A 25,664-nucleotide genomic window follows, 5' to 3' on the forward strand; every position below is an offset into this window, starting at 1 on the left:
CTACACTGAAGGCTCTTTCTAATAGGGCTGCTTCGGATTTTGGCACTCTATGCCACTGTAATTCTCCCAAGCCCAAATTGCTTTCAATAGAGGCTGCAAGGATTGACTTGAAATGATCCACAAAGCACCTTCCATCTTCCTCCTTTGAGTTTACTACTCTTCCCTCCACCTCTATATTGGAGATTTGGTTTTTCCTTCTCCCTTTTGCTAGGGGGTGGAAAAATCTGGTGTTTCCGTCCCCCTCCAGAAGCCATTTACACCTTGATTTTTGTCTCCAAGAAATTTCTTCCTTCCTCAGGATCTCCTCTAGTTGCACTTTTAAATTCCATCTTTCAGCTCTATCCTCCGGTCCGCAGTCTTTACGGGCCTCCTTTTGGTCCAATTCCTCTATTTTCCTAGCTAATTCCTCCTTTATGACCTCGAGTTTTCCAAATTCTTCTCTATTCCACTCCTTGACTTTTTCCTTCAATCTTTTCAACCTCTTGGAGAATCTCACCATCTTCTCTTTGGCCCTTATTCCACCTTCTGACCACCAATCTTTTACCTTTTGAATGAAGTTTGGAAGTTCCAGCCACATATTCTCAAATCTAAAGGGTGTAGGGCCTCCTATAAGGTTTTCTTGGTAGCGACTTAGGAGGCAGTGGTCCGAGGCTACTATAGGAAGGGCTTTCAGTGTTAAGTTTCCCCACAACTCCTCCCAATCAATGGAGAAAAGGAATCTATCCAGCTTTTGAGCACACTTGACTTTCTTGAAGATTTGATCAGGTGAAAGAGGCTTGTAACAAGGTAGGTCCTCTTAGTTCTAGGGACTCAATCAAAGAGTTGAAATGTCTCATACATGTTGTTATGGACTGATTGGGGTTGTTTGTCTCGTTTGTGTACCTTATCACATTGAAATCCCCTCCCAAACACCATGGGCCCTCCCAAAGGCCCTTAACTGCAGCTAGCTCTCCCTAGAATGTATCCCTCTCTCGATACAAGTTTGGGCCATACACATTAGTCAACACCCAATCCCTTCCATCACTCATCTTCTTGGCTTCAATTTATTCTGAGTATTGTCCTATCAACTCCTCCTAACAATCAACTTCCTCGTTCTTCCAAATTGTAAGGATACCACCCGAGGCACCCCAAGATGGGGTAAAAGACCAACTTAGTCCCCTGCTGCTCTAGATACTTTTTATCCATCTTCCATCCAAATCTGAAAGTTTTGTTTCCTGGAGCATGACTATCATCGGTCTCTTAGTTTTTATCACATTCCTAATGATTCTCCTTTTCTTTGCACTCCCTAATCCTCTTACATTCCAACAAAGAATCTTCATTCCACTCTTTGTCTAGACCCTTTCCTAACTCCAAGTCCTAGTGTCCTCTCTTTTTCTCCCTCTTCCTGTTTACTGTCTTCTCATAGGATACTCCACATGCTAGCTTTTCCACCTCATTCATTCTTCTTTTTCTTTTTTTGTCATCTCCTACCTCCTTTCTAAGATAGACCTTCCCTTTGGTGAACTTTCCTAGCTTCTTCTTGTTCCTTCCCTTTCAATTTGGGTGGCTCTCTGCAATCATCTTTTTTCTCATCTAACACACTAAGTACCTTTCCCTCTGCTTCTGTGCCTACAATAGTTCCATTTTTCCTTTCTTCCTTCTCAGATTCCTTCCCTTGAGTCTTAGGGTTACTTCCCCCTCCCTGTCTTTATCTCCTCCCCCATTTTCTTTTCCTACTGCACAAGGGTCATTATCTGCCACCAATGAAGTTTCAATGGCTGGAACTGCAAAAAGCCAAAGGCCGAGGATTACTACAAAGATCAAAATCAAAAGAGTTTTTAAAGTAAAGTGGGAAGGAAGAAAGAATTGGAGGGAGGGGAAGGGGGGAGAAACTCCCTGATCCTGATGTTGGTTTCCATTGATCCCTCCAAGTACAATCCCTGATGGTTCGTGTTCAGGTTCAGTAACCACTTGTGTAGCTGAGGGGAGCTGTTCCTCAAGTGGTTACCCGTTTGGTTTGCAGTGGAATTCCCACTTTCCGCAGTAGAGTCAGCATCCCCCGGTTCCTGTATTTCCTGATCTTCCATACTAGCTTCTTCACTAAAAAGGAGTTCGGTTCCAAAGACTTCGAGGTCTGTGAAATTATAGGCCTTTGTTGAGTGAAGGCTACCTATGCTCGACGGCTGATCCAGAGTCCCCTTGCGAGTCCCTATTGTATCGAGGGTTCGACTTTTTAGGGGTCATGGAGTTCTCTTCAGTAGCGGTTCTCCACTAGAGTTTCTTTCCTTGCGCGGATGAGGTGCATGCTACCTGAGAAAGAGAGGGGGGATAACTCTGTATGCCATCCCTGTTTGGGGGAGAGAAGAGCGACAAGAGGTTGAGGGGGACGATGATAGACCACGATTATCGTCCCCCACAGGCGCAAAGGACCTTTGTGCATTCTTGGGAACCTTGTTTTGAAATAGTAAAGCTCCTATCTCTTGTGTCTGTTCTTACGCTCAACAACCTTATTCTGTTGGGGAGTACTAGCACAAGATAATTGATGCAATACACCTGCTTCCTCCACAAACATATTTAAAAAGCTTTCAAAATATTCAACAACATTGTTTGAACGGAATTGCTTAATCTTCTTGGCAAGCTCAGTCTTAGTCATTTTATAAAATGTCATAGTTGTTCGTGGTACTTCAGCATGGCCTTTTAACAAATAGATCCATGTGCATCTAAATCAAAAGGAGCTTTAATTTCATTACTTGAAGTTGGATAAATGGTTCTACATTGCTTTGACATTTGACACACTTTACATACTAAACTCTAACTCAAAACAGACTAGAACAGCTCAGGAAACAATTCTTTCATCAAAGAAGAAGACACATAACCTAGCCTAACATGCCACAAATGTAACCTAGCTATTGACTCTTCATTATCCTTACTACTGAAAGTAGATGACTAGGGCTGAACTGATGTCTTCATCAAAATAAAAGAGACCTCCAGACTCATGATCATTCCAAATTGCTTTCCTCGTCAGTCTATCCTGAAAAACACAACGAGGGAAAGAAAGTAATGCTACAATTTAAATTTTTTGTAAGCTTAAAAATAGATAGCAAATTTGAAGCAAAAATAGGAACATGAAGAACAAACTTAAGGGAGAGATCCTTGCTGATGTTAACTTCCCCCTTTCCAGAGATGTTGGAGAGAGAACCATTAGCTACTCTCATCTTGTCTTGGTCGGACATCAAATGATAGGAGAAAAATAAAGAGGACATATGTGTCATGTGGTCAGTAGCTCCTGAATCAATATTCCAAGAGTTTGAAAGTATAGGGCCTACAACACTATGAGCAGAGATAGTAGTCGACTTGGCAAGAGAGGAGGATGCAAAGGGATTGTTCCTCAACTGAGCCATAGCTCCATTAAGAATTTCTACCTCATCGGTTGTTAAGTCTAGGAAGAAACTAGTGGTCTGCCTTATTGGAGAAGGAACAACTGTGGATGTGTTCTTCTGACTTTCTGCATTGTTCCCCATGGCAATATTCCCACTTGGTGTATGACTTTTTTGTGGATATAAAATCCATCATGTCTCGTTGGTGTGCCTCTCACCCCCATAATGGGTACACTTCAGATTCTTCTTATTAAACTTTTTCCTCCCTGTCGGCAAGAAGAAATCAATGCTGAGAATGTTCATTAGGTGGCTGCACTTGTGTGTCTACAGTGCATTTGCAATCAGGGAAGAGGCCCTTCCTTGTGAGAAGTGTTTTAATTATTTAGGGCTGAAAGTTGATGGGCAAGAGACCATTATAGGGCTTATAACCTGATGAGCTTTATCTCATATCAGTCATTGTTCTTGGGCTTCATAGGGTGGCTGAAACCAAGGATCACTTAGACATAAGTTTTAGGCCCAGTCCGAGCATGACTTAATTGGCTTAGGGGTTCGCTGCCGTTGTGCAATGAATATATCCTCTCTTTCTAGACATGGTCTGTACCCATATGGACTTATGTGAGCCCTTTGTGGGTTCCGCACCATACAAAATTCAGACCTAAAGAGCCTTGCAACGCCTTTGTCCTAAGACCATTACTAGGGTTTAGAGGGAGAGTTCAAACTATGCTTTCTCTACACTCTCTGTTGCTCTCTTTCTCTTCTCCCTTGCTCCCAAAACCCTAGCTCAAACCAGCGTTGGAGACGGCTGATTCTTCATCATCTTTCTGCTGAGATTTTGAAGAAAAACATCAGAGAAGAAGTGGTTCACACAGCTGCATCAAATTCCATTGGTTGGAGTGAAAATTGGCTGAAGCAGTGTTGTAGGATCGACCTCAGTTTTTCAGAAGATACTTATCCTCAGACTGAAGACATTTCCTTCTACCAACGTACCAACTGCTGCTGTGACACAATATTCAGCTTAAGCACAGCTGAAACACAGGCCCAGAGGAAAGAGAATACTACCAACAACAAGAACCCAGCTGTAACACTTTTCTCAGACCACCTATACCCCTCAGAAACTTCAAAAAAAAAAAAAAAAAAAAAAAGAAAAAAAAGTCTTCTACAGCAATTGGCAATGCCAGCAACTTGGTTACGGGACAACACTAGGACTGTCTACTCAGTCCTTCTAGATCTGTCTAGTAGCCGAATGGCTACTGGAAGTCTCCACAATCAAGTAGGGCATAGACTAGGCTGACACCTCCTCTTAGACCCTACTCACAAAGAAAGACCCTAGTTACATAATCCCTTGGCTACAACATTCTGAACTAGGGCTCTATAATCAGTAACAACAAACAAAAAAAGAAGATAGGAGAAAGGGGAGAAGAAAAGAAAGTTTCCAACTTGTAGAGATTGCACCTTTAGTCATCTGATGTTATCAGACCTGCAATGGAGATTAGAGTAGAAAGTAGAGAGAACAGAGAGAAGAGAGAACACTCCTCATTTGGAGTGTCTGATGTGTAATTATTTTATGAACTACTGAATGAAAATTACCATTTACAATAAAAAAATTACATTAGTAGGATATAGTTGAAAATGATTTTTAAATCCCAAAACACAATATAGCACCCCATTGATGAGATGAGTACAAACTGCATCACCCCAAAACTATATAGGAACATGGCTAAACATAATCTATCATAACATTCTCCTATGGAGCTCAAGTATTGAACTTGGGTGGATAATTCCATGAAAGATAATGACAAGATGCTTATAAAAGTACTCTTTAGATTTCATCATCATCCATGCTTTATCCCAACTATATGGGGTTGGCTACATGAATCCTTTTTTGCCAATCCGTTCTGTTTAAAGCCATTTTTACTATTAAATTATTAGTGCTTAAATCATTTCTTACTATTGTCAATGTCGTGTATGGTCCACCCCTAGCTCTTCTAGCCCCTTTGACTCATAAAAAATCATAAAAGCATTCTTTAGACTGCATCAACTAGCAGAAAATAACATCCAGCCGTAAAAGGAATATGGCATGGCCTTTATACATCAATAGGGGTGGATTCGAGCCGAGCTGAGCCAAATAGCTAGCTATTCGAGCTCGACTCGCCAAGGTAGTACGAAGCTCGAGCTCGGCTTGAGTCAAAAGCTCGTAAGCTCGAGCTTACGAGCTTGGCTTTAAAAAATTAAGAATTATAATAATTAGTTTTTATTATATATAAAAATAAAAATATTATATCTATAATATTTTTATTATATATATTATTTTTTATAATAATAATAACAATAATAATATTATTATTATCATTATTATGTAGATATTCGAGCTCAGCTCGCAAACCTCATGAGCTAAGCCGAGCTCGAGTAGCTCGTGGCCACCCCTAACATCAATGTGCATAATATCACAAGGAAAATTGCTTCTTCTTACTTGGACAATAGGAATTTCTGCTAGCCAACTAGAAACCCTCACATTGTAGACTAAACATTGATCAACCCATTTCGTTTCAACTCAACTCTACTAAGCCTTGTTCCAACTATATGAGGTCAACTACATGAATCCTACTATGTGATTCTCTTTTGTTTTGTGCCATATCTGTTGTTAAATTATGGGTCCTCAAATTGTAATTCACTATTTCCACCACAATGATCACTTGAATGAAATTAATATAAGCCAAACATGCAACAAGCAAATCTCCCATTAACGTCATGAGACTTCCAGTCATATTCTTAGAAATCCTAAAATACACAATGGTTAGGGAAATTGTCTTGGGACAATTTAAAACTTTTGTACGAATACTAACATATTTTAAGACTCCTAATGGATAACAAATTTTTATTTGGTCAAGGAACATGTGATATAGAGGAAAAGTCACCCATCAATCACTCTAATGTCCTTTCCTATAAATAATAGCTGGAGATTTTTCTGTGATTGGCACTTTATCCCTACAAGAGCACAGCCTATATGAATAAAATAAAGTAGAAACTCTGGTTTTCTAATCTATTCTCTTGAATAAATAATCCTGGACATACTATTAAAGTTTCTAGTTGTAGGTGGTGAAGGAGCTGGAGCACCAGATTTTCCAGTAATTCTAGTCTCCAACTAAACTATGTACCTGCTGTAGCAGTCCGCCTCTACTCATGCAATGGCAAATTGAGTGTAGATGCAATAGAAGTGGATTGTCTATTACCTGATGTTTATACTAGACTAGCATTTCACTTCTTTTTAATGTTCTTCCTCAAGGGAGATTGTGTAAGGTAGAATTGCAGCTTCCAATAAGTTCTACAAGTATGCTTCAAATTGGCATATGAAGCACCTCCAATCTCCTATATTCTTTGCTATGAACTAAAGAGTAGGCCTTGGAAAGAGTAACATCTTCACTAGTAAGGATATTGGCATATGAAGCACCTCCAATCTCCTATATTCTTTGCTATGAACTAAAGAGTAGGCCTTGGAAAGAGTAACATCTTCACTAGTAAGGATATGATTGTTTATATTGTCATATTTTGGGTTTAGCCCATTTAGGAAATCAAAATCTCAATTGCTCTCCACTTACTTTCTATAAGTAGCAGAATCCATGTCAATTTCACGTTACACTGTCTCAGAATGGTCAATCTCCTACCAAAGAGACTTTAAAGTATAGAAGTATAAAGACAAAAACTTCTCCACTATTTTGAGATTGTTTACTTCATATCTAAGTTTCTAGGAATGAACAACACTCCATGCACGTGAATGTCTTAGAAAAACTATCCCAAATTTCTTTTGCAATTCCTACCAATAATTCCTAGTCAAATGTGGTTGGACGGAACTCACTAACCACGAGATCACCATGAGTTTTTCTTGCATCTTCCTTTCATTTTTCACGCCTGTAATTTGTAGCTCTACCTCATAGTTAAGGAGATAGCTAAGCTTCCCATGCCCTCTAATGCACATGCAAGCTTATTGTTATTCACATAATCCAATCATGCTTGATAATGGTTAGTTGAGCTTGTTTAATGGTCAATGACTCACAACAGGTTAGAGGTATCATTGTTTTAAAAGCCCCTTTTTTGTTGGCTTGGACAATAGATGAAACAAGTTGAGGCAGTTAATCAAGGCAGCGTTTGGCAAGTCTTTCTGTACGGTCTTCTGGGCTTTAACAAGCTTGAAAGACCGAAAATCAGTCTTTTTTGTTTGGTATCCAAAAGATGGAAATATGAGAAGATGCATGCATGGAAAGACCCGAAAAGACCAAAACGCCAAATTTTGGGAAGCTTCAAATGAAGCTTTCTGGTCTTTCTGCATGATATATGGTCTCTAAATGCATTTCTAAAAGCCTGGTAGACTGAGCTGCTTACCAAACGGTCTTTGTCTTGAAAGACAAGACCCCAAAGGCTCAATATGTCTTTTGGCCATCTGGGCTGATGGAAAATCTTTCTAAAAAGAGTTGCCAAACGGCACCTAATAAGGTTTTTGAATTTTACTAGATCCCCTTTGGTCCTCTAGAATTTTGATCAGAGTTGTAATGTTTACTATAACAACCATCTGGGAATATTAACAACTTTTAATTGTTTGTTAGTAGTATTGTGTCTGTTCTGTTTTTTTTTTCCCTGATGCATTAATATCGTATAACATGTTGGGAGTTGTTATATGACAAATACCGTTTGAAGCGTTGTAGAGGGGTATATGTATCTTTAAGCAGCAAGAAATATGGGTCAACTATTTTTTAAGTTATGGAAGAGTTGTGTAGTCTTTGTACCCTTCATTAATCCTATGATCAAGTAAATGAATTATGGTGTGAGGTTGAATCGGCTCTATACCAGAGACATACTATACTTTCTTGTCTTTCTTATTTTTCCGAAGAAGAGTTTTGTAAAGGAAGACAATGTTGCATAAAAGTGATGACAGATTAAACTGAGAATAACTAATTCTTTCATTGGTTTATTCAACAACCATATTCCTTGGCCCATTTTGCATAGAATTATCTCTTATTTTGGGAGGAATTCTTACATGCATCATTCATGTACTGTCTGTTTATATGGCATGTAACCAATGCTCCTATACTGGTTTCTCTCGTAACTTTCTTTTGCATCCATTTTAAGCATTGCTTTTATCCAATTTAGTGTAGCTCCAAGTGGTTTTGTTTTCTTGTTTGTTCCCTTATTCTGTGTTCATTTGTTGTTAACCTTTTTTTTTTGTGAACATTGTAAAACTCCATATTTTCCGTTTATGTTTTGTGACTTATTGTTTGAAGTACAGGTAATACAACATATGATGATGAACAAGTCAATTATTTTCCAGCTGAACTGGTCAATCATTGTCCATCTTGTTCTGTGATTGAGATGTACCATTGCTACGTGATTAGGTTAAAGAAAAATTTCAAGTATGATGTTCACTTTAGGGATATTGCCCTTCTTGTAAGGCATAATTTGGGGGCTGATTTTGAAAAATTTTATTTTGACTTGGAAGTTGATTGGGGTTTTGTCACTGTGAACTTGGTGTACAATGGTACCATTCATCTTAGTCCTGATCAGGTAAAATGTCTTGACTTTCTACGGTATGCTATGGTACCATTCATGTTGCTGTTTCACCTATTGGATATTGAATGTTATTCATAGGTTCTAATGGCTAGAAGGTTTCAGATCACTGTATTGAGGGTGCTTATTGACCATAGTATTGAGAAAGTGAAGGATGAAACCTTTCAAAAGCAAATTCTTCCTATAGTTGACTACATACTACTCCCATTCAGTAACAACACAAAATGTTTTGATTGGGAATATGTTATTTATGATGGAAATGATTGGAGCAAGCAAATGCATTATTGCCGCTGCAGGAGTAATGTCCATTGGATGCATACAATAAATGGTATTTTCTGCAGATGCATGCTTGTGAACTCTCTAGTGTTGACTCCTCATAATGGGCATATATATTGTATAACTCATATCTTAGATGACTTGGATGCAAACTCACCTATGAAATGCTACAAGTGCAAGAATGAGGATGAAGGGGTTCCAAGTTATAAGGACTACTATCGATCTCGGTATGTCATTAATTCATTGTGAGATTTCCTTGCTTTTTTATTACCAATTTTTCTGGAAACTATGATTAATAAAAAATCATTTTTAAGAATATTGTTAGTGTTCAATTGACAGGCATGGTGTTGGCTTACTCTATGAAATGGAATCACTACTCAGTGGTAGGCACATCTTTACAGTTAAAAATTGGCTTCAAAGGTCCAAACATCGAAAGGAAAAAGGTAATGGTTGTCCTGCTTTGTCATTCATATTTACTAATTCAAAAGCTTTCTATTTTCCCCTCATGACAAGATAATATACAAGACAAATGAAAAGAAAAAGGATACACCTGGTGGAAACCCTCCAAACAAATAGTTAAAGCTTTTAACTGACAACCGAAAAAAGAAGTTTCATCTTTAACACTTAAAGTGAATATCATATAACTATATAACGATGACCATATTATGAAATTAAAAGCAATAAAAGCCTAGTTGAGATATGCCAGTTGTATTATCCAACCCATGGAAGGATAAGCCAAGAAGATGTAAATTTCTATAGCATTATCCAACTCATAATAAAAAATTCTCTTATCATGCTATCTGATTCATCTTCTTGACTGAGAATAAAAAATGATGTTGTAGCAACGATATATCTACCCTAGTCATATGGAAAACACCCTTCTAATGTTGCAATCACTTTTGAGACCATTTGGGATTATCTTCAGCTCTAATATTGATATGGCTATTGGGTTTGGTAATGAGTTGTGCTTAGTAAATATGTTCAGCTCAGTCTAGGATGTCTAAAAAAGGAGGGTGTCTACAGTTCCTTTAAGTAGAGATAAGGTTGGAGCCTGGTGGCGTTGGTTAGTGGGGAGTGAAGACATACTTGGGTTTCTTGAAATTCACACTGGTTATGATGTAGGACCACTTGTTTTGTACCAAGTTGATTTTTTTGAAGATAAATAATAAAGAAAATTTATTAGAATAAAACTGGAACGGTACAAAGTTGATGAAAAATCAGAAAAAGGAAAGATAGAGCGAAAAAGGAAAGAAAAAAGAAGAAGATACATCAAGGTGTTTCACTTCACCCAATTCCAAGCAAGACCAAAGGCCATCCCCAAAAGGCTCTCTAGAAACCCCTGAAAACTTTTCTTTGCCGTTGAAGCGCCTTCTATTTCTTTCCTTCCATAACTCCTATCAAACTGTGAAAGGAACACAAGACCAAACAATTTTTACCTTCTTGGACCTGGCTAAAATTGGCCAACAATCAAGGTTATCCTTTATGTTTCTAGAAATTCCACAAACTAAACCAAAAATCTTGAAAGAAAAACACCAAACAAAAGAAGAAAATCTACACAGAGCTAGAAGATGAAGGGCATGTTCTGCAGCTTCACCGTATCAATAGCATCTGTTAGTCATATGAATTCCTTTTATTTTTAAGTGATCTTGAGTCAAAATTCTGTCTAAAGCTGTCATCCTTGCAAGGACTTATAGTATGACTTACCCATGAACAATAACAACCCATTTATGCATTCCTTCCACCATCTTGAATCACCTCTATCAACCTCTACTCCAGCAATTGAAGCCTGGCCAATAGCCTCGTGCACCTCCTAATCCAGCAAAGGTCTTCTAAATGTTGGGAACCAAACAACTCTTCCTTGAGTCACTTAAAAACATTGAGAAATTGGGATGTGTTTCTTAAATTATACAGTCTTGGACATGCATCTAGAGGTGGATGTTGGTTGTACTTGTTTGTTGTGTCACTTGCATGGTTCATGCCAAAGCGGGGAGGGGGCACAATACATGGGTAGGCACATTTTTTATGAAGGAAAAATTGAAAGAAAAAGAAAGAAAATTGTAAATAAATAACTTAACAAGATAGAAAACAAATTGGAAAAAATTAAATTTTTATTCCATATGAACTTTAATGTGTACAATTTGTTCATATTGAAATATTAGAATGAAATAGTGTAATAAAAAATTGAAAATAAAAATATACAAAAGAGTTGAAAATAAATCATAAATGACTTGGATTATAATTTATAATTTCTATTTTTGATGTAAACTAGCAGGGACCTATGCGTTGCACAGGCTTTGTTATTATAAAGCTAAAAGATAGAAACACATAAGAGTAGAGAATTGTTTTATATTTTAACTTTTTTAATAATTAATAATTATTTATATTTCATATACTATTTTTAATAAATTTTTGCAATACAAAAAATAACAATAATTAATTTTAGTTAGGGTTGTCCATAAAACCGGTGAAACCGACCAAACCAACCAACCCAACCCAACTCGACCCAACTTGAACTGACCAACACAACCCAACTTGGGTTAATTTTGGTTATGCCATTTGTAAACCGACCAAAATCAAATCAAACCAACCATAGATATATATTAATATTTTATATTTTAAATATAATTTTTTAATATGGGAAAGTGAAAAATTCTCATATTTTGTAGTGTAAAATATTTTATATTATCAATTTAAATCTTTTAATAATATCGCTGTAATTTTTTTAAATTTAAATTTAAATTTTTAATTTTAAATCTTTTGAACCGACCAACCAAATTGAAAACTGACCTAAACCAATACCAGTGTTTTCAATTTCTCGTTAACCTAGTTGGTTGAAGCTCCGAACTGTCACCTGGCCTTGCTTTTGTGTCCAACTCAGTTGAAACCCACCCTTGGGTAAAAAACTGTTAACTTGGTAAAAAAGCATCTGACCTAGACAGTTCAATTGCTGACCCGTTCAACCCAGTCGCTAGGTTACGAGTTGCACACTTAATGTATGTGCAAACTTTCGGAGGCCATAACTTTACACTCCAATGTCCTATTGAGGTGATCTTTTTTTATTTTGGGTAACCTTTTGATATCTACGCATCCCAAGGTGCAATGGGCGCCTTGCCTTGCTATTTTCACGAAAGAAACCTTTTGGAACGGTTTAACCCATTTGACCCAAACAATCGAATTGGTGACCTGCGACCTGGAGGCAAAAGCAGGTCGGGTCCGGGTCTTAGCCTTTAGCCACATCACCCTGCCTTTCATTTCACCATCGTAAAAAGGTAGAAACTTCCCAAACATTATTAAATATTATAATGGCAACATGAAAATATTATCTATGATTATAATAATATTTTTAATTATTTGTTAATTTTTTTTACTTTAGTTCTATTATTTGTCTTATAGTCTTATTTATTTTTTCTCTTATTAGTATTTTAGATATTTTTACTCATCTTATTCAATGTTTAAGTTTTATCTTAAACTTTTTTTTTGAAAAAAAATTGACTTAAAAATTAATATTTTACTACATTGATGAAAAATTAAATGCATGTATTAACAAGGTATAGAGAGAGAGAGGGTGGGGAAGAGGTGTTAGAATTAGATGGTTTACTGTGATGTTTTGGGATGAAATTTTAGGTGGGGGAGGTAGTTTAGGAGAAATTTTAGGAGAGAAGATTATTTAGGTTATTGGGGGGGGGAGAGATATTAGAACTAGATGATTTAGTGTGAGATAGATTAGGAGATGTTTTAGGAGGAAGTTTAGGAGAAATTTTAGGAGGAGATTATTTAGGTTATTGGGAACGTATGAGAGACAGAGATCTTAGGTGGATTTTTATGGGGAGAAAATTCCTATACTGCTTTGTTTTAGTATATATATTTATATATTGTAAAATTGAAATAGTATAATAAAATGCAAAACATTTATGTTAGATATTCAATATAGAGCCCCCAATGGCTAAATACAAGGATGCCCCCCTCTAACTAATTGTTTATAACTGTTAGAGGAGGAACTTAAGTCATTTTGTGCCCCCTAAGGATAAAATAGTAATTTTGTGCCCCTTTCTAATGTGGTGTGCTGACATGGTTTAGAAAGGTTGAGTGAAATTTCATGATCCTTTTCCAAACACAAAGTCCATAGGCCAACCTAACCTTCCTTGAGTCCCACCCAAAACTTACTACCCTATATTTACAAGCAAACACCTTTTGCCAATTGCCACAAAGCCTCCCTCTCCTCCCCAAACCTCCAAAGCCATTTCCCCAATAAAGCTTTATTAATCACCCTCACCATCCTAAACCTAAGCTTCCATCTTTTTTTCTTTTGATTTGCAAACCTAACCCCACTTCATAGTTGATACTTTTTCTCTAATGCTTTTCAATAAGAGCAATCAAGGGATTACACTCATGGAAGCTATATTTTTTTGAGACGATTGATAGAAAGGTTCAAAGAGAAGAAGAAAGGTCCTAATTTGGTGTTCATTAACCTAGAAAAGGCTTATGATAGAGTTCGTAGAAAGATCATATACTAATATGTTGGGTTTTGGAAAAGAAAGGGGGTCAAAATAGGTATTTAGTCCTAATAAGTATGAGGGGGAACAACCAATGTTAGAACACCGGTGGAAGAGACTTAACATATTTAGGAAGAAGGTCCATGGTGCATGTTGTCTGCGGATGGCATATTTTTAATTTATGAAACTGATGAAGGATTAAATGCAAAATTAAGCTTATGGGCAAATTCCCTAGAAACAAGAGGTTTTAAAGTAAGTAGGAATAAAATAGAGTATATAAAATGCAACTTTTTTTTATCAGTAAACATGTATTTTATTAAAATTCAGATTTTAAACAGTATATATAACTTGGTGATGGGACTATTGATCCCCCTTAATCACACTATTCTATCCTTCATTATAGTGCAACCCAAAATAATTGCTGTCTCAAAGTCCCCTGTTTTGCTAAACCGTCAGCTAACCCATTTGCACTTCTTCGGACCCATTTAAATTCAGCCTCAACCTTCCACTTCAACATGTTTGTGTCCTAGCTGTTTGGCTAGCTTTAACCCTTGTAGTAATGCCAATAGTTCAGCCTTTAGTGAGTTTCCAGTGCCAATCGGTCCTGAGAACATACCCAATATCCTCCTTTCAGAATTTCTTAATACTCCTCCTATTCCTGAGATGCCTGGATTTCCAAGGAGCTCCCGTCAAAATTCAGTTTTACTTTATTGACTTCTGGTGGTTTCCGCTCCAGCCTTACTTTATCTCTTACTCTCGAAGAGTGTGCTACTTCAAACAATGTTCTTAGAATGTCTGTGACTGAGAAGACTTGAAAGCTATCCAAAGGTTTTACCCAATGGGCTACTTTCACCTTGATACTATCAATCACTTCCTCTATTGTTCTACTTTTTTCCAAGATAATTCTGTTGTTCCTCTCTTCCCATACTACCCAGCAAATTGCTGCCTTTGTTGCTTTCCACATTACCATCCCTCTTTTCTTTTGTTGTCTCAAGAATTCATGGTTGAAGAGTCCTATCATATGTTGAGGGGGAACCCACCTGCAGCCAAAGAGAGTACAAAAGAATTCCCAAATTCGAGTCACAAAAGAACATGATATCATTAAGTGAGAAAGGGAAATCCCCACCTAGGAGGATGGGGGAAGCAAGTACTTTGAAGAAAGAGGAGCAAGAAAAGAGGCCGTTTGGAGAGCCTACCCATATTCTAGAGTCTTCCAGCGAAGGGTCCAAATGGATTTGCCCTAGGAGGTCCAGCACTCGGATTAAAGACTCACACTCTTTTTTCTTTAGTCCCCTTTCTAAAGCCCAAATTCCAGTTCACACCATTTGGGCACGATGTTCCGAACATATAGCTTCCCCCTTGAGGTTAGATAGCACAAAGAGATCAGGAAATTGGTCTTCAAGTGGGGTTTCCCCTACCCATAGATCTTCCCAAAACAGAATTTTATTACCTTGTCCCACATCGAACCAGATGGAATTGAGGAAAGTAGGGTGGATTTCATGAATTGCTTTCCAAGGAGAAGCTGAAGAACTGTGAAGGGAAACTTTTGCATCCCAACCATTTCCATCCAAAGGAAATCTCTCATATACTTCTCTAAGCACCTTGCTACCCTGGAAGGGATTCTAAAGGTTGAATGGAAATAGGTGGGGAGGTTTGCTAGAGTGGCTCTAATCAAGGTTATTCTTTCACCCAAAGAAATATAATTTCTCTTCCAAAAGGCTAGCTTCCTATCAAACCTTTCTAAAACTGGTTTCCAGAACCCAACTGACCTGGGATTTTCTCCGAAGGGTAGACCTAGGTAACTGATAGGCCAGCTTCTGGTTTTGCACCCCAAGATCTCCGCAAATCTTATTAGTTCTCCTTCCTCCAAATTGACCCCTACAATTCCACTTTTGGTCCAATTTATCCTCTGCCCTGTCACTCCCACAAAATTATTCAGCAGCACCCTCGAATTTTCCACCACTTCCTCATTGTTTCCTACATAAAAGGATGTTAGCGTAGGAGTATTTCTGTCTTTATACCTTGATTGATGTTGCTGATCTGTAATGTTGTGTTGAAACATGTGCTCTTAACTTAAGTAGGGGCACATAGGTCTTTTCAGTTATGTTTTAATAATAATATAAATACTTACTGGCTGACTGGGAGAAGTTATGTTGACTCTTTCAGTTCGAACCAGAATTCTCTCTTCTCTCTTTCTCTCTTTCTCTCTTTCTCTATCACTCTTTCTTCTTCTACATAACTGAACTCAGTCAGGCCGAACTCTAAGGCAGACCTGAATTTTAACAACAGAGATAGTGTCATCTACAAATTGGAGATGGGTAACAATCTCCCGATTTCTACCTACCTTCCAACCTCTAATAAGACCTTGAGCATCAGCTTTTGCCACCATTCTGCTTAACACTTCTGCCACTAGGGTAAACAAGAATGGGAATAGAGGGTCACGCTGCCCAATTCCTCTCCTAGCTGGCGAGAAGTCTTTTTCTGTACCATTGATTAGGATTGAGTAATGAGCTGAAATTAAACATCCTTTAATCGAAGACCTCCATTTAGCTCCAAATCCGGGTATTTCTAATATTTTTAGAAGGACTTCCCAATTAACTAGGTCATAGGCTTTTTCTAGATTTACTTTACAAACCAACCCCTTTTCTCTACCCTTTCTTCTTTCCACAACACATTCATTAGCCACCAAGATTTGATCCACAATCTGCCTTCCTTCTACAAAAGCACCTTGGAAAGGAGAGATGATCGAGGGTAACACCTTTTTTAGTCTTTCTGATATGACCTTTGACAGAATTTTCTAAAACACTCCCAATGAGATAACTCAATATGACCATTTCCGGTGCCTTGGTTCAATAATTCATAACAAGGGAGAAATTGAGGGGCATGTCGTCCAAAAAATTGGAGCAAGTTGGGCAAAATGGAGGGGTGAATCTGGACTTTTGTGTGATAAGAGAGTATCACTTAGATTAAAAGGAAAATTTTATAAAACAATTGTGAGGCCAGCTATATTTTATGGAGTAGAGTGTTGGGCATTCAAGAAACAACATGTTCAGAAAATGTGTGGTAGAAATGTGAATGCTAAGATGTATGAGTGAAAAACTGGAATGGATAGGATCAGGAATGAAGCCATTCATAGAAACCTAGGAGTAGACTAAGATGGTTTGGTCATGTGCATAGAAGACCACCGACAACCTAGTTGGAAGAGTTGATTTGTTACAAGTGAAAGGGGCTAGAAGAGCGAGGGGTAGACCAAAAAGGACATGGGTAGAAGTTGTAAGAAATGTATTAAGCACTAATAGTTTAACAGTGGATGTGAGTTTATATATAATGGATTAGTGAAACAGGATTCATATAGCCAACCCCCACTTTACTTGGCCTAGCCCAAACATTTTCTTTTAAAGCCTGTTCCTAACATTGCTTAGTCTCATATGTAATTTGCTTTCGCACCCCTTGTCCCCATCATCTGTAATCAGCTCACTACTCGAACCTTCCTCCTTCATTATCCTCTAAAATGTTGTTTTTGCCCTTATGCCTTACCCCTCCCTGTCCTTTTGACTTCATCCTCCTCTTGCCTGTTCTTCTCCTCACCTGACTATTCATCTCCCTTTCCACTCTAAACCTCCCCTTCTCTCTACCCCTTGGACCTCCATCTTCTATTTGCAATCTACTTGAGAAACCATCAAGCAAATGTTGGATCGACCCCCTCTACAACTTTTCTTATCTCAATTAACTAACTTGCATATAATAGATTGATGCTCAATTGAATGAATTTAGCATCTTCTGGTTTAATCAATATTCTTGTGAACTGGAAATGATGCCATCATTTGTTGTGGAAGCCAAATCTTCTGAATTTCTTCCAAGAATTTCCATTCAACCTAAATGTCAGAGCTCCATGTGTGCAACAGCATCCCGTACACATTGGTCCAAATGAAGCAACTTTTCTGTGTTTTTAATTTGTCCTACTGCTTGCAACCATTTATCTAATCGTCGCTGTGTGTTATCACCTTTTCTACATCTCCCTTTTTCTTAAAACTTATCAAGAAATGGTCTTACCTGTGAAATAACCCATTTGATGCTTACCCATCTATTGACATCAACTGAATCAGGATCTGAGTTGATGAATCTTCCCACTGAACACCTGTACAAAAACTCCAATCTCTCCAATAACTTTCCTATTTGTCAACACTTCTTTTTCTGCCTTTGCAATTCTCCAGTCACTGTTCTTTGGTCCTGTCGCAAGCATGGACATTGTCTTATGTGCAACAATAAAAAACTAAAGAGTAAAAACAAGAAGTGATTAGTTTAGTAATTCCTTAGCTTTCAAAGAGAAAGGATATGGGAACATGGAGAAGATAAAATTCTTTGAAGCATTAATAGAATCAGAAGTTCCCCTTGTTTCAAAGAGATGATGGGTTACATTTCATTTGATGTTCGAAGGTGTAATTATAAAGAAATCTATGAACTCCTATGTTTTATACATTTATCTTTTCATTGTAGTTTAGTTAACTATTGAAAAGAAAAAAGTAAAAATGTGAGATGACCAACTCTGGTTCTTTTCATTAACATAGAATGATAGAAACATCTATAAGGCTTTCTGCTTAGGGCTAAGGTACAACCTGGTCATTAGTTCTTTAATGTGGACCTTGAGTGTGTGTCAAATATATTTGTTGTTTTAGTATTTACAATTTATTTCTTACCTTAATTTCTTCTTTTATTATAGTAAGGGAAATTATCCTTTTCTTTGAATCCTCATATTGTTTGTTTCTTTTGTGCAGAGCCTAGTGGTGCTACCGTTGAACTGCCTCCTGAACTTTGTGTGATCATTCTGTCACCCCTTCCAATTGATATTCTTCATTCTTTCTCTTTGGTTCCATCTATCATGCATAGGATTGAATCTTTGCTTCTTGCTCTCAACTTGAAGAAGTTGCAATTGGGTCACTACATGCAAAATGTTATTTTTCCACTTGATAAGGTATTTTCTATCTGTAGCTTAATTGTAGTCATAGAAAATTAAGTATACATTCTTGTTGGTGTGTTGGCAATGAGGCATGTATTTTCTATGTAGCCAATAAAAAGCCTTAAGTTTTAGTTTTCCATTGCCAAAATGATGATCATGTATGCATTTTTCAATAATATGTCTATGGTATTTGTTGAGCAGAAGAAGAAGAAGAAGAAAGGAAGGAAGAAGAAGGAGAAGAAAAGAGGCTGCAGACTTAAGGCCTCAAAAGAACTGCTTCATGCGAGTGAAGCATTTGTATTTATACTATACTGGCCGTACAACACAAGAAGTCTACAAAATTACAAAAATACCCCTGTGGGCACTAAACCTGTGTACAGTACATACAATACATCTGTCAACACTCCCCCTCAAGTTGGGGCATAGATATCAATCATGCCCAACTTGTCACAGAGATCTTGGTGTCTGGAATGGTTTAGCCCTTTTGTAAAGATGTCTGCTAGTTGGTCTTCAGAGCTGATGTATGGAGTGCATATTTCGCCTGTGATGATTTTCTCTCTGATAAAGTGTTTGTCAACTTCAATGTACTTTGTTCTATCATGTAGTACTGGGTTAGCAGTGATACTTATAGCTGCCTTGTTGTCACAGAGTAGAGTCATGGGTTTGTCCACTGGAAAACCCAACTCTCCCAATAGATTCTTTATCCACATACCTTCGGCTACTCCGTGTTCCATTGCACGGTACTCAGCTTCAGCACTTGATCTAGCTACCACGGTTTGCTTCTTATTCCTCCAAGTAACAAGGTTCCCTCCTACAAAGGTGCAGTAACCACTAGTAGACCTTCTATCACTTTGAGATTCATCCCAATCCATATCTGTGTAAATTTCAACTCTCAAATGTCCATGTTTCTGGAATAATAAGCCAGCACCCGGGAACTTCTTAAGATACCACAATATTCTCTCCGCTGCTTCAAGATGAGTGGACCTAGGTGCATGCATGAACTGGCTGAGGACATCAACAACATATGCTATGTCTGGACGAGTCATAGAGAGGTACAACAATCTCCCTACAAGCCTCTGAAATTGCTTCACATCCTTAAGAGGTTCACCTTGGCTGTCACTTAACTTATGGTTGGGGTTAATGGGAGAGTCAGCTGGCTTAACCCCAATTTTTCCAGTGTTCTTAAGCAAGTCTAGGACATATTTCCTTTGGGAGATGAAGATACCCTTTTTTGATCGGGCAACCTCAATTCCAAGGAAGTATTTGGCAGGTCCTAGATTTTTCACTTCGAACTGAGTGGCAAGGAAGCCCTTCAAACTTTGAATTTCATCCTTCCAGTCACCAGTAACAATTATGTCATCCACATATACTATTAGGGCAGCCATTTTACCTTCTCCCCTTTTTACAAACAGTGTGTGATCTGACTGGCATTGCTTGTATCCCCTCTGTTGAACTACAATATGAAATCTGCTGAACCAAGCTCTTCGTGATTGCTTCAGCCCATATAAAGACTTTTTTAACTTGCACACTTTCTGTTCATTTTCTTGAGCCAAAAAACCAGGGGGTTGAACCATATAAACTTCCTCTTCTAGGTCACCATTCAAGAAGGCATTCTTGATGTCAAGCTGATGTAGATCCCAATTCAGATTGGCAGCAAGAGAGAAAAGTACTCTAATAGAGTTCATTTTGGCAACATTTACCACTAAACGAGCTTTATACCTCTCCACGGTTCCATCAACCCCATGCTTAACAGTGAACACCCATTTACATCCAACTGGATCATTTCCCTTAGGGAGATCAATAAGTTCCCATGTGCCATTCTTGTGAAGAGCATCAATTTCTTCCTTCATGGCATTTGTCCATTCTGGTACTGAGAGAGCTTCTGTCACATTCTTGGGAATAGGCATGTTGTCAATGGAGGTAAGGAAGGTACGAAATGAAGGTGATATGTTCTCATAGGAAACAAAGTTGAAAATGGGGTGTTTAGTGGTGCACGACCTAACACCTTTCCTGTGGGCAATAGGAAGGTCAAGATCATTAGCAACAGGGGGGTCAGGACCATCATTGGGAGTCAAGTTACCTGAGTGAGTATGATCTTCCCCCGAGGAATTTGATGGCACTTGAGGTATAGCTTATGGATTCTCCACAGCTCTTGAACCTGGTTGGCCTTTATGACGACAAGAAAAAACACGGAAAGGTGGAGGTTCGGAAGGGGAAGGGGAAGGAGGAGAAGGATTAGGAAGATGAGGAAGTTGAACCGGTTTCTCCTCATGTCTACACTCCCCTTGAGGAGAAACAGGAAAGAAGGGCTCATCTTCAAAGAAGGTAACATCAATGGAGGCATAGAATCTCCGAGAAACAGGATCAAAGCAACAATACCCTTTTTGAGAGAATGAATAGCTAAAAAATATGCACGGGATAGCATGAGAGTTCAATTTCCCTTGGGTGGGAGATAGGTTTTGGACAAAGCACCGACAACCAAAAACACGATGAGGGATAGAAAGAAGAGGGGCCTTAGGAAAGAGAAGTTGATGTGGGGCTTTGTACTCTAACCAACGAGAGGGCATTCGTTTGATGAGATATGTAGAACAAAGGGGCAGCTTCAAGCCAAAATCGTTTGGGAACATTCATGTGGAGTAGTAGACCCCGTGCCACTTCAAGGAGGTGTCGGTTCTTCCGTTCAGCCACACCATTTTGTTGTGGCGTGCGGGCACAAGAGCTCCAATGAAGTGAGCCATGTGAAGCAAAGAACTCTGTGAGGTCACTATGAAAAAACTCTTTTGCATTGTTTGACTGAAATATTTGAATCTCGGTCTAAAATTGGGTGAAGACCATCCGTTGAAAATCTTGGATAATTTTTTGTACTTCCTCACGGGTTCGCATTGGATATACCCAAGTGTATCTGGAATAATCGTCAATCAAGGTAATGAAGTATTTGTAGCCACTCTCAAAAGGTAAAGTAACAGGGCCCCACACATCTGAATGCACAATGTGAAAAGGAAACTCAGATTTACTATTTCTTTGAGGACTCAAAGACTCTATAACATGAATGCTAGCCGTATTCTCTAGCATGTAGAGTCCGTCAACCATACGTCCCCAACCAATTGTCCTCTCCGAGGCCAGATCCTGAATCACACAATAGGAAGGGAAAAAAGTCAGAACAATTTAAGGAATTTGTAACACTACTGACTGAGAACAAATTCATAGGGAATTTTGGAACATGAAGAACATCAGAAAGAGTAAGGCCAAGGGGAAGAGAGAGAGTTCCTTGACCAGCTATGGAACTGTATGATCCATCAACTAGTCTCACTTTATCTCTTCCAGAAAGAGGGTGATAAGTTTGAAAGTAAGAGGACATACCAGTCATGTGTTTTGACGCTCTAGAATCAATGATCCATGGAGAATTAAGGTTGTGAGAAGCAACATGGAAAGTTGTGGCAGGATTACCTGATGTGGATGCAAAAGAGGTGGTGGGAGGAGCATCCACCTGGCGAATTGCTCTACTATAAAGCTCCAAATGGCTACGGAAGGAGTTTACAATATCCTCCCTTGGGTCAGGTCCAGAGTAGCTTTGTTGGCCATGTGGTGTTTGAGTCACAGTAGAAGTGGAGGGCTGATTCTCCCGAGTAACCATGTTGGCCATGTGGTGTTTCTTGGTACCTTGTTGCCCAGGCTTTCTAATTACATCTGAGCCTTGCTTCTTAGGCAAATCTTGAGCCCATTTTGGTTTCCCATGAAGATCCCAACAAGTATCTTTGGTGTGCCGGGGCTTCTAACAGTTAGTGCACCACAATTTCTCCTTATCTTCTGCTTTCTTCTAGAGATCCCCTCTCTTGGAGAAGGTCCACCACTAGTAGTGGTACCCCCCTTTGCCGCCAACACAATTCGATCCCCTCCGGTGTTGTTCATCAAATTTCTTCTACTCTCTTCAGACTGGACAAGAGCATAGACCTCCTGAATTGATGGGAGATCCTTAGAACTTAGAATTTGTACTCTGATGGATTCATAGATAGGATTGAGACCATGTAAAAAAGCAAACACTCTTTGCTGTGAGTGTTGATAAATCTTGGCAGTTGATAGATGGATTCATAGATAGGAGAATAGATGATGCTGCTTGCAGTTGATAAATCTTGGCATAGTGTCGAAGTTTAGAATATATGGATTTTTCCTGTACCCAGATCTCATTTTCAGTTTCAGCCCACATGAAGTTTTTCCTTATTTGCGGTTGCATGGAGATCAAAAGCCCTGACATAACCATACTATTCTCCTGATCCCATCTATCATGTTCTGCATTTCCAGAAGGTGGTTCTTTGATTCTTCCATTTATGTAGCCTATTTTTCCCCTTGTAGTTATGTATAACTTGATCCCTCTTGACCACTCTAGGTAATTTAACCCATCAAGAGGAACAACAACCATAGGGAAGGATAGGTCACTGCTCCCACTCATTCCATTCAGCATTGTGGAGATTCCGGATGTAGCTGAATCTTCACTATTCATGATTCTAGGTTTAGAAGTACACAAAACCAAAGGCACACTGCCTTACAGAGCTGCTACAGTCCACAACTAGGCACTTGCTGATTTTTGGTTTCACAGAGAACCAAGCACAAACACTATAGCTGCAGTACTAGTTTGTATGACCTACACTTTGTAGGAGTCCACAGAACAATATACGAACACTGCACTTGCAGTGTAACTAGGTCTGAATGACCTACAGTTTTACAACTTTCATGAAGCTCTCACAGTAGGAACAGCAATACAAGTGATGGTTCACCACACCTAATCGGCTGATATCCACTTTCCAGGGCAGCCGAACAGTCACTTAGGGTTTAGGGTTCATCAATAGTCCCTTAGAGAGTTGAATAGAGCAACACACAATAGGAGGGAAAAAAACAGCCGAACAGTCCCTACTCAGATTTTAGGACATTAACAGTCCATCGAAATAGTGCAAGAAGAGAACCATAAACAGAGAAACTTCAGTTCAGTACCTAGGTCACCCGAATTGTGAATAGGCAATACACTCATGGACTCAATCTTCTCTGCATGCCAGAACCCTTCTTCATACATCTGGGATGGTTTTCTACAGCCTTCTTAGCCGAGCAACTCCAGTCACCAGCACCTGGGCTGGAGGATAAAGAAGAAAAAACTTGTAGCAGAACCCTTTTCTGCGCTAGGAAGTTGAACAGTCAGCTTTCTTGTAGCAGAACCCTACTTGGCAGTGGAGACTAACCGCAGCACTAGAGAATGCTTCCTCTTCCTTGTCTTCGAGCATCAGGACTATAGCTTCTACATAGCAGTGGAGAGAGACTTCAGCTGGTTGTTTTCCAGGCCTGGTCGGTTCCGCTCTGATACCATGTTGAGCAGAAGAAGAAGAAGAAGAAGAAGAAGAAGAAAGGAAGGAAGAAGAAGAAGAAGAAGAGAAGAGGCTGCAGACTTAAGTCCTCAAAAGAACTGCTTCATGCGAGTGAAGCATTTGTATTTTTACTATACTGGCCATACAGCACAAGAGGTCTACAAATTTACAAAAATACCCCTGCTGGCACTAAACCTGTGTACAGTACATACAATACATCTGTCAACAGTATTTAATGTCAGGATAAACACATTTCGGTACTTATTATGAGTTTACTTTAGTGACTTCTCCTTGAGTATCCTCACTCCCTAAGGTCTCTTAGGCTTGGAAAAGGGAGTGATACATCTGTCAACAGTATTTAATGTCAGGATAAACACATTTCGGTACTCATTATGAGTTTACTTTAGTGACTTCTCCTTGAGTATCCTCACTCCCTAAGGTCTCTTGGGCTTGGAAAAGGGAATGATAGTGAGGAAGGGGTTGTCCTTCTTGCCTAGTGTTTCAGGTTATTCCCCAGTGGACCTGTTATCGGGCTTGGACAAAGTTTTAGGCCTATGGGCATGGGCTCAAAGCCCTGCCCATTAAAAATATATAGTAATAATATTTAATATTAGTTTGTTAAGTTACACTGTAGGTAGGAATTATTACATCCAGACCAGGCTTTGGGCTTAGGCCCTAGCTTCAAGCTTTTTATATAAGGGCTGGGCTCAAGTTCAAGATATAGGCCTGATGGTTGAGCTGGGCTTGGGCTTGGGCCTGGACATTTTCTGTTAATAAAGAGGCAAAGCCTGGCCCAGCTTGTGAACAGGTCTATTCCCAATAGTTGATCCCTTGGCATGCTTTTGATTTGGGATTACTATTTTTTTTATTGGATGCACAAGTGTCCTAATTTCCTTGGAGACTGACCATTTTGTTAGTGAGCTAGATCCTTTTCATGTTAAGTGAACACCACATTTAGTTGGGAATGGAGTTTTGAGGATCAAATTCTATTAAATATTATAGAGGGGATTTGTTTTATTTCTTTTCTATATTGTCTTGATTTGTTTGGTCTTCCTCGTTTTGGTTGTTGTCTTTCTTTTTCTTTTCTTTCCATTCCCCTTTAAGACATTTTTTGTTGCTTGGATTGATACGTGATCATTGATTTTTGTGTTTTCTATTAATAAAAATATTTTCGAGTTGATGATCAAAATATTGTAAGTCTATGTTATTGTTTTTTTTTTCGTGTGTTTGTTTAGTCAACCCTTTATTTATTTTCAATAACCAAGTCCAAGAATAGCTATAAATTTGATTGGTTGAATTGATCTCTCTATTGAATGCACCAACCTTTTGCTTCTGTTGTGTTTGATGTTTCTATGCATGATAGATTCTGGAAGCAATTACCACAAAGAAATGTGAAGAGGAGTTCTCTTTGGAGTCCCTAGAGACCCTTGGAGATTCATTTCTTAAGTATGCAGTCAGTCAACAGCTCTTCAAAATTAACAACCATGACAATGAAGGCCTTCTTAGTGCTAAAAAAGACAGAATGGTTTCCAATGCTACTCTTTGCAAGCTTGGATGTGACCACAAACTCACGGTACCGCATTATCTTACTGCTTTGCTCCACGGCATATTGTTGATCGTATCATCTTTAGGGCTGCTATTACAGGCTAAATATTGATATACAAAACTACTCATG

At 38.6% G+C, this 25,664-nt stretch overlaps 1 protein-coding gene across 6 annotated transcripts in view; it reads left to right on the forward strand.

The window, feature by feature from the left end:
- Window positions 1–25,664, forward strand: part of DCL2 (dicer-like 2) — an 86,101-nt gene that overhangs the window by 34,916 nt on the left and 25,521 nt on the right. For 5 of the 6 annotated variants that reach the window (XM_088983568.1, XM_088983565.1, XM_088983563.1 and 2 more), the window contains 5 exons: window positions 8,635–8,909; window positions 8,994–9,415; window positions 9,528–9,631; window positions 18,457–18,653; window positions 25,353–25,562. In XM_088983568.1, coding sequence (XP_088839694.1) covers window positions 8,635–8,909; window positions 8,994–9,415; window positions 9,528–9,631; window positions 18,457–18,653; window positions 25,353–25,562 — 1,208 coding nt within the window. The remainder of the gene's footprint in view (window positions 1–8,634; window positions 8,910–8,993; window positions 9,416–9,527; window positions 9,632–18,456; window positions 18,654–25,352; window positions 25,563–25,664) is intronic. The other variant, XM_088983567.1, reaches the window with a different exon arrangement.

Source organism: Nelumbo lutea, chromosome 4 (genome assembly GCF_056320005.1).
Source record: "Nelumbo lutea isolate HS-2025 chromosome 4, American lotus-T2T, whole genome shotgun sequence".
In the NCBI taxonomy this organism is placed as follows: Eukaryota; Viridiplantae; Streptophyta; class Magnoliopsida; order Proteales; family Nelumbonaceae; genus Nelumbo; species Nelumbo lutea.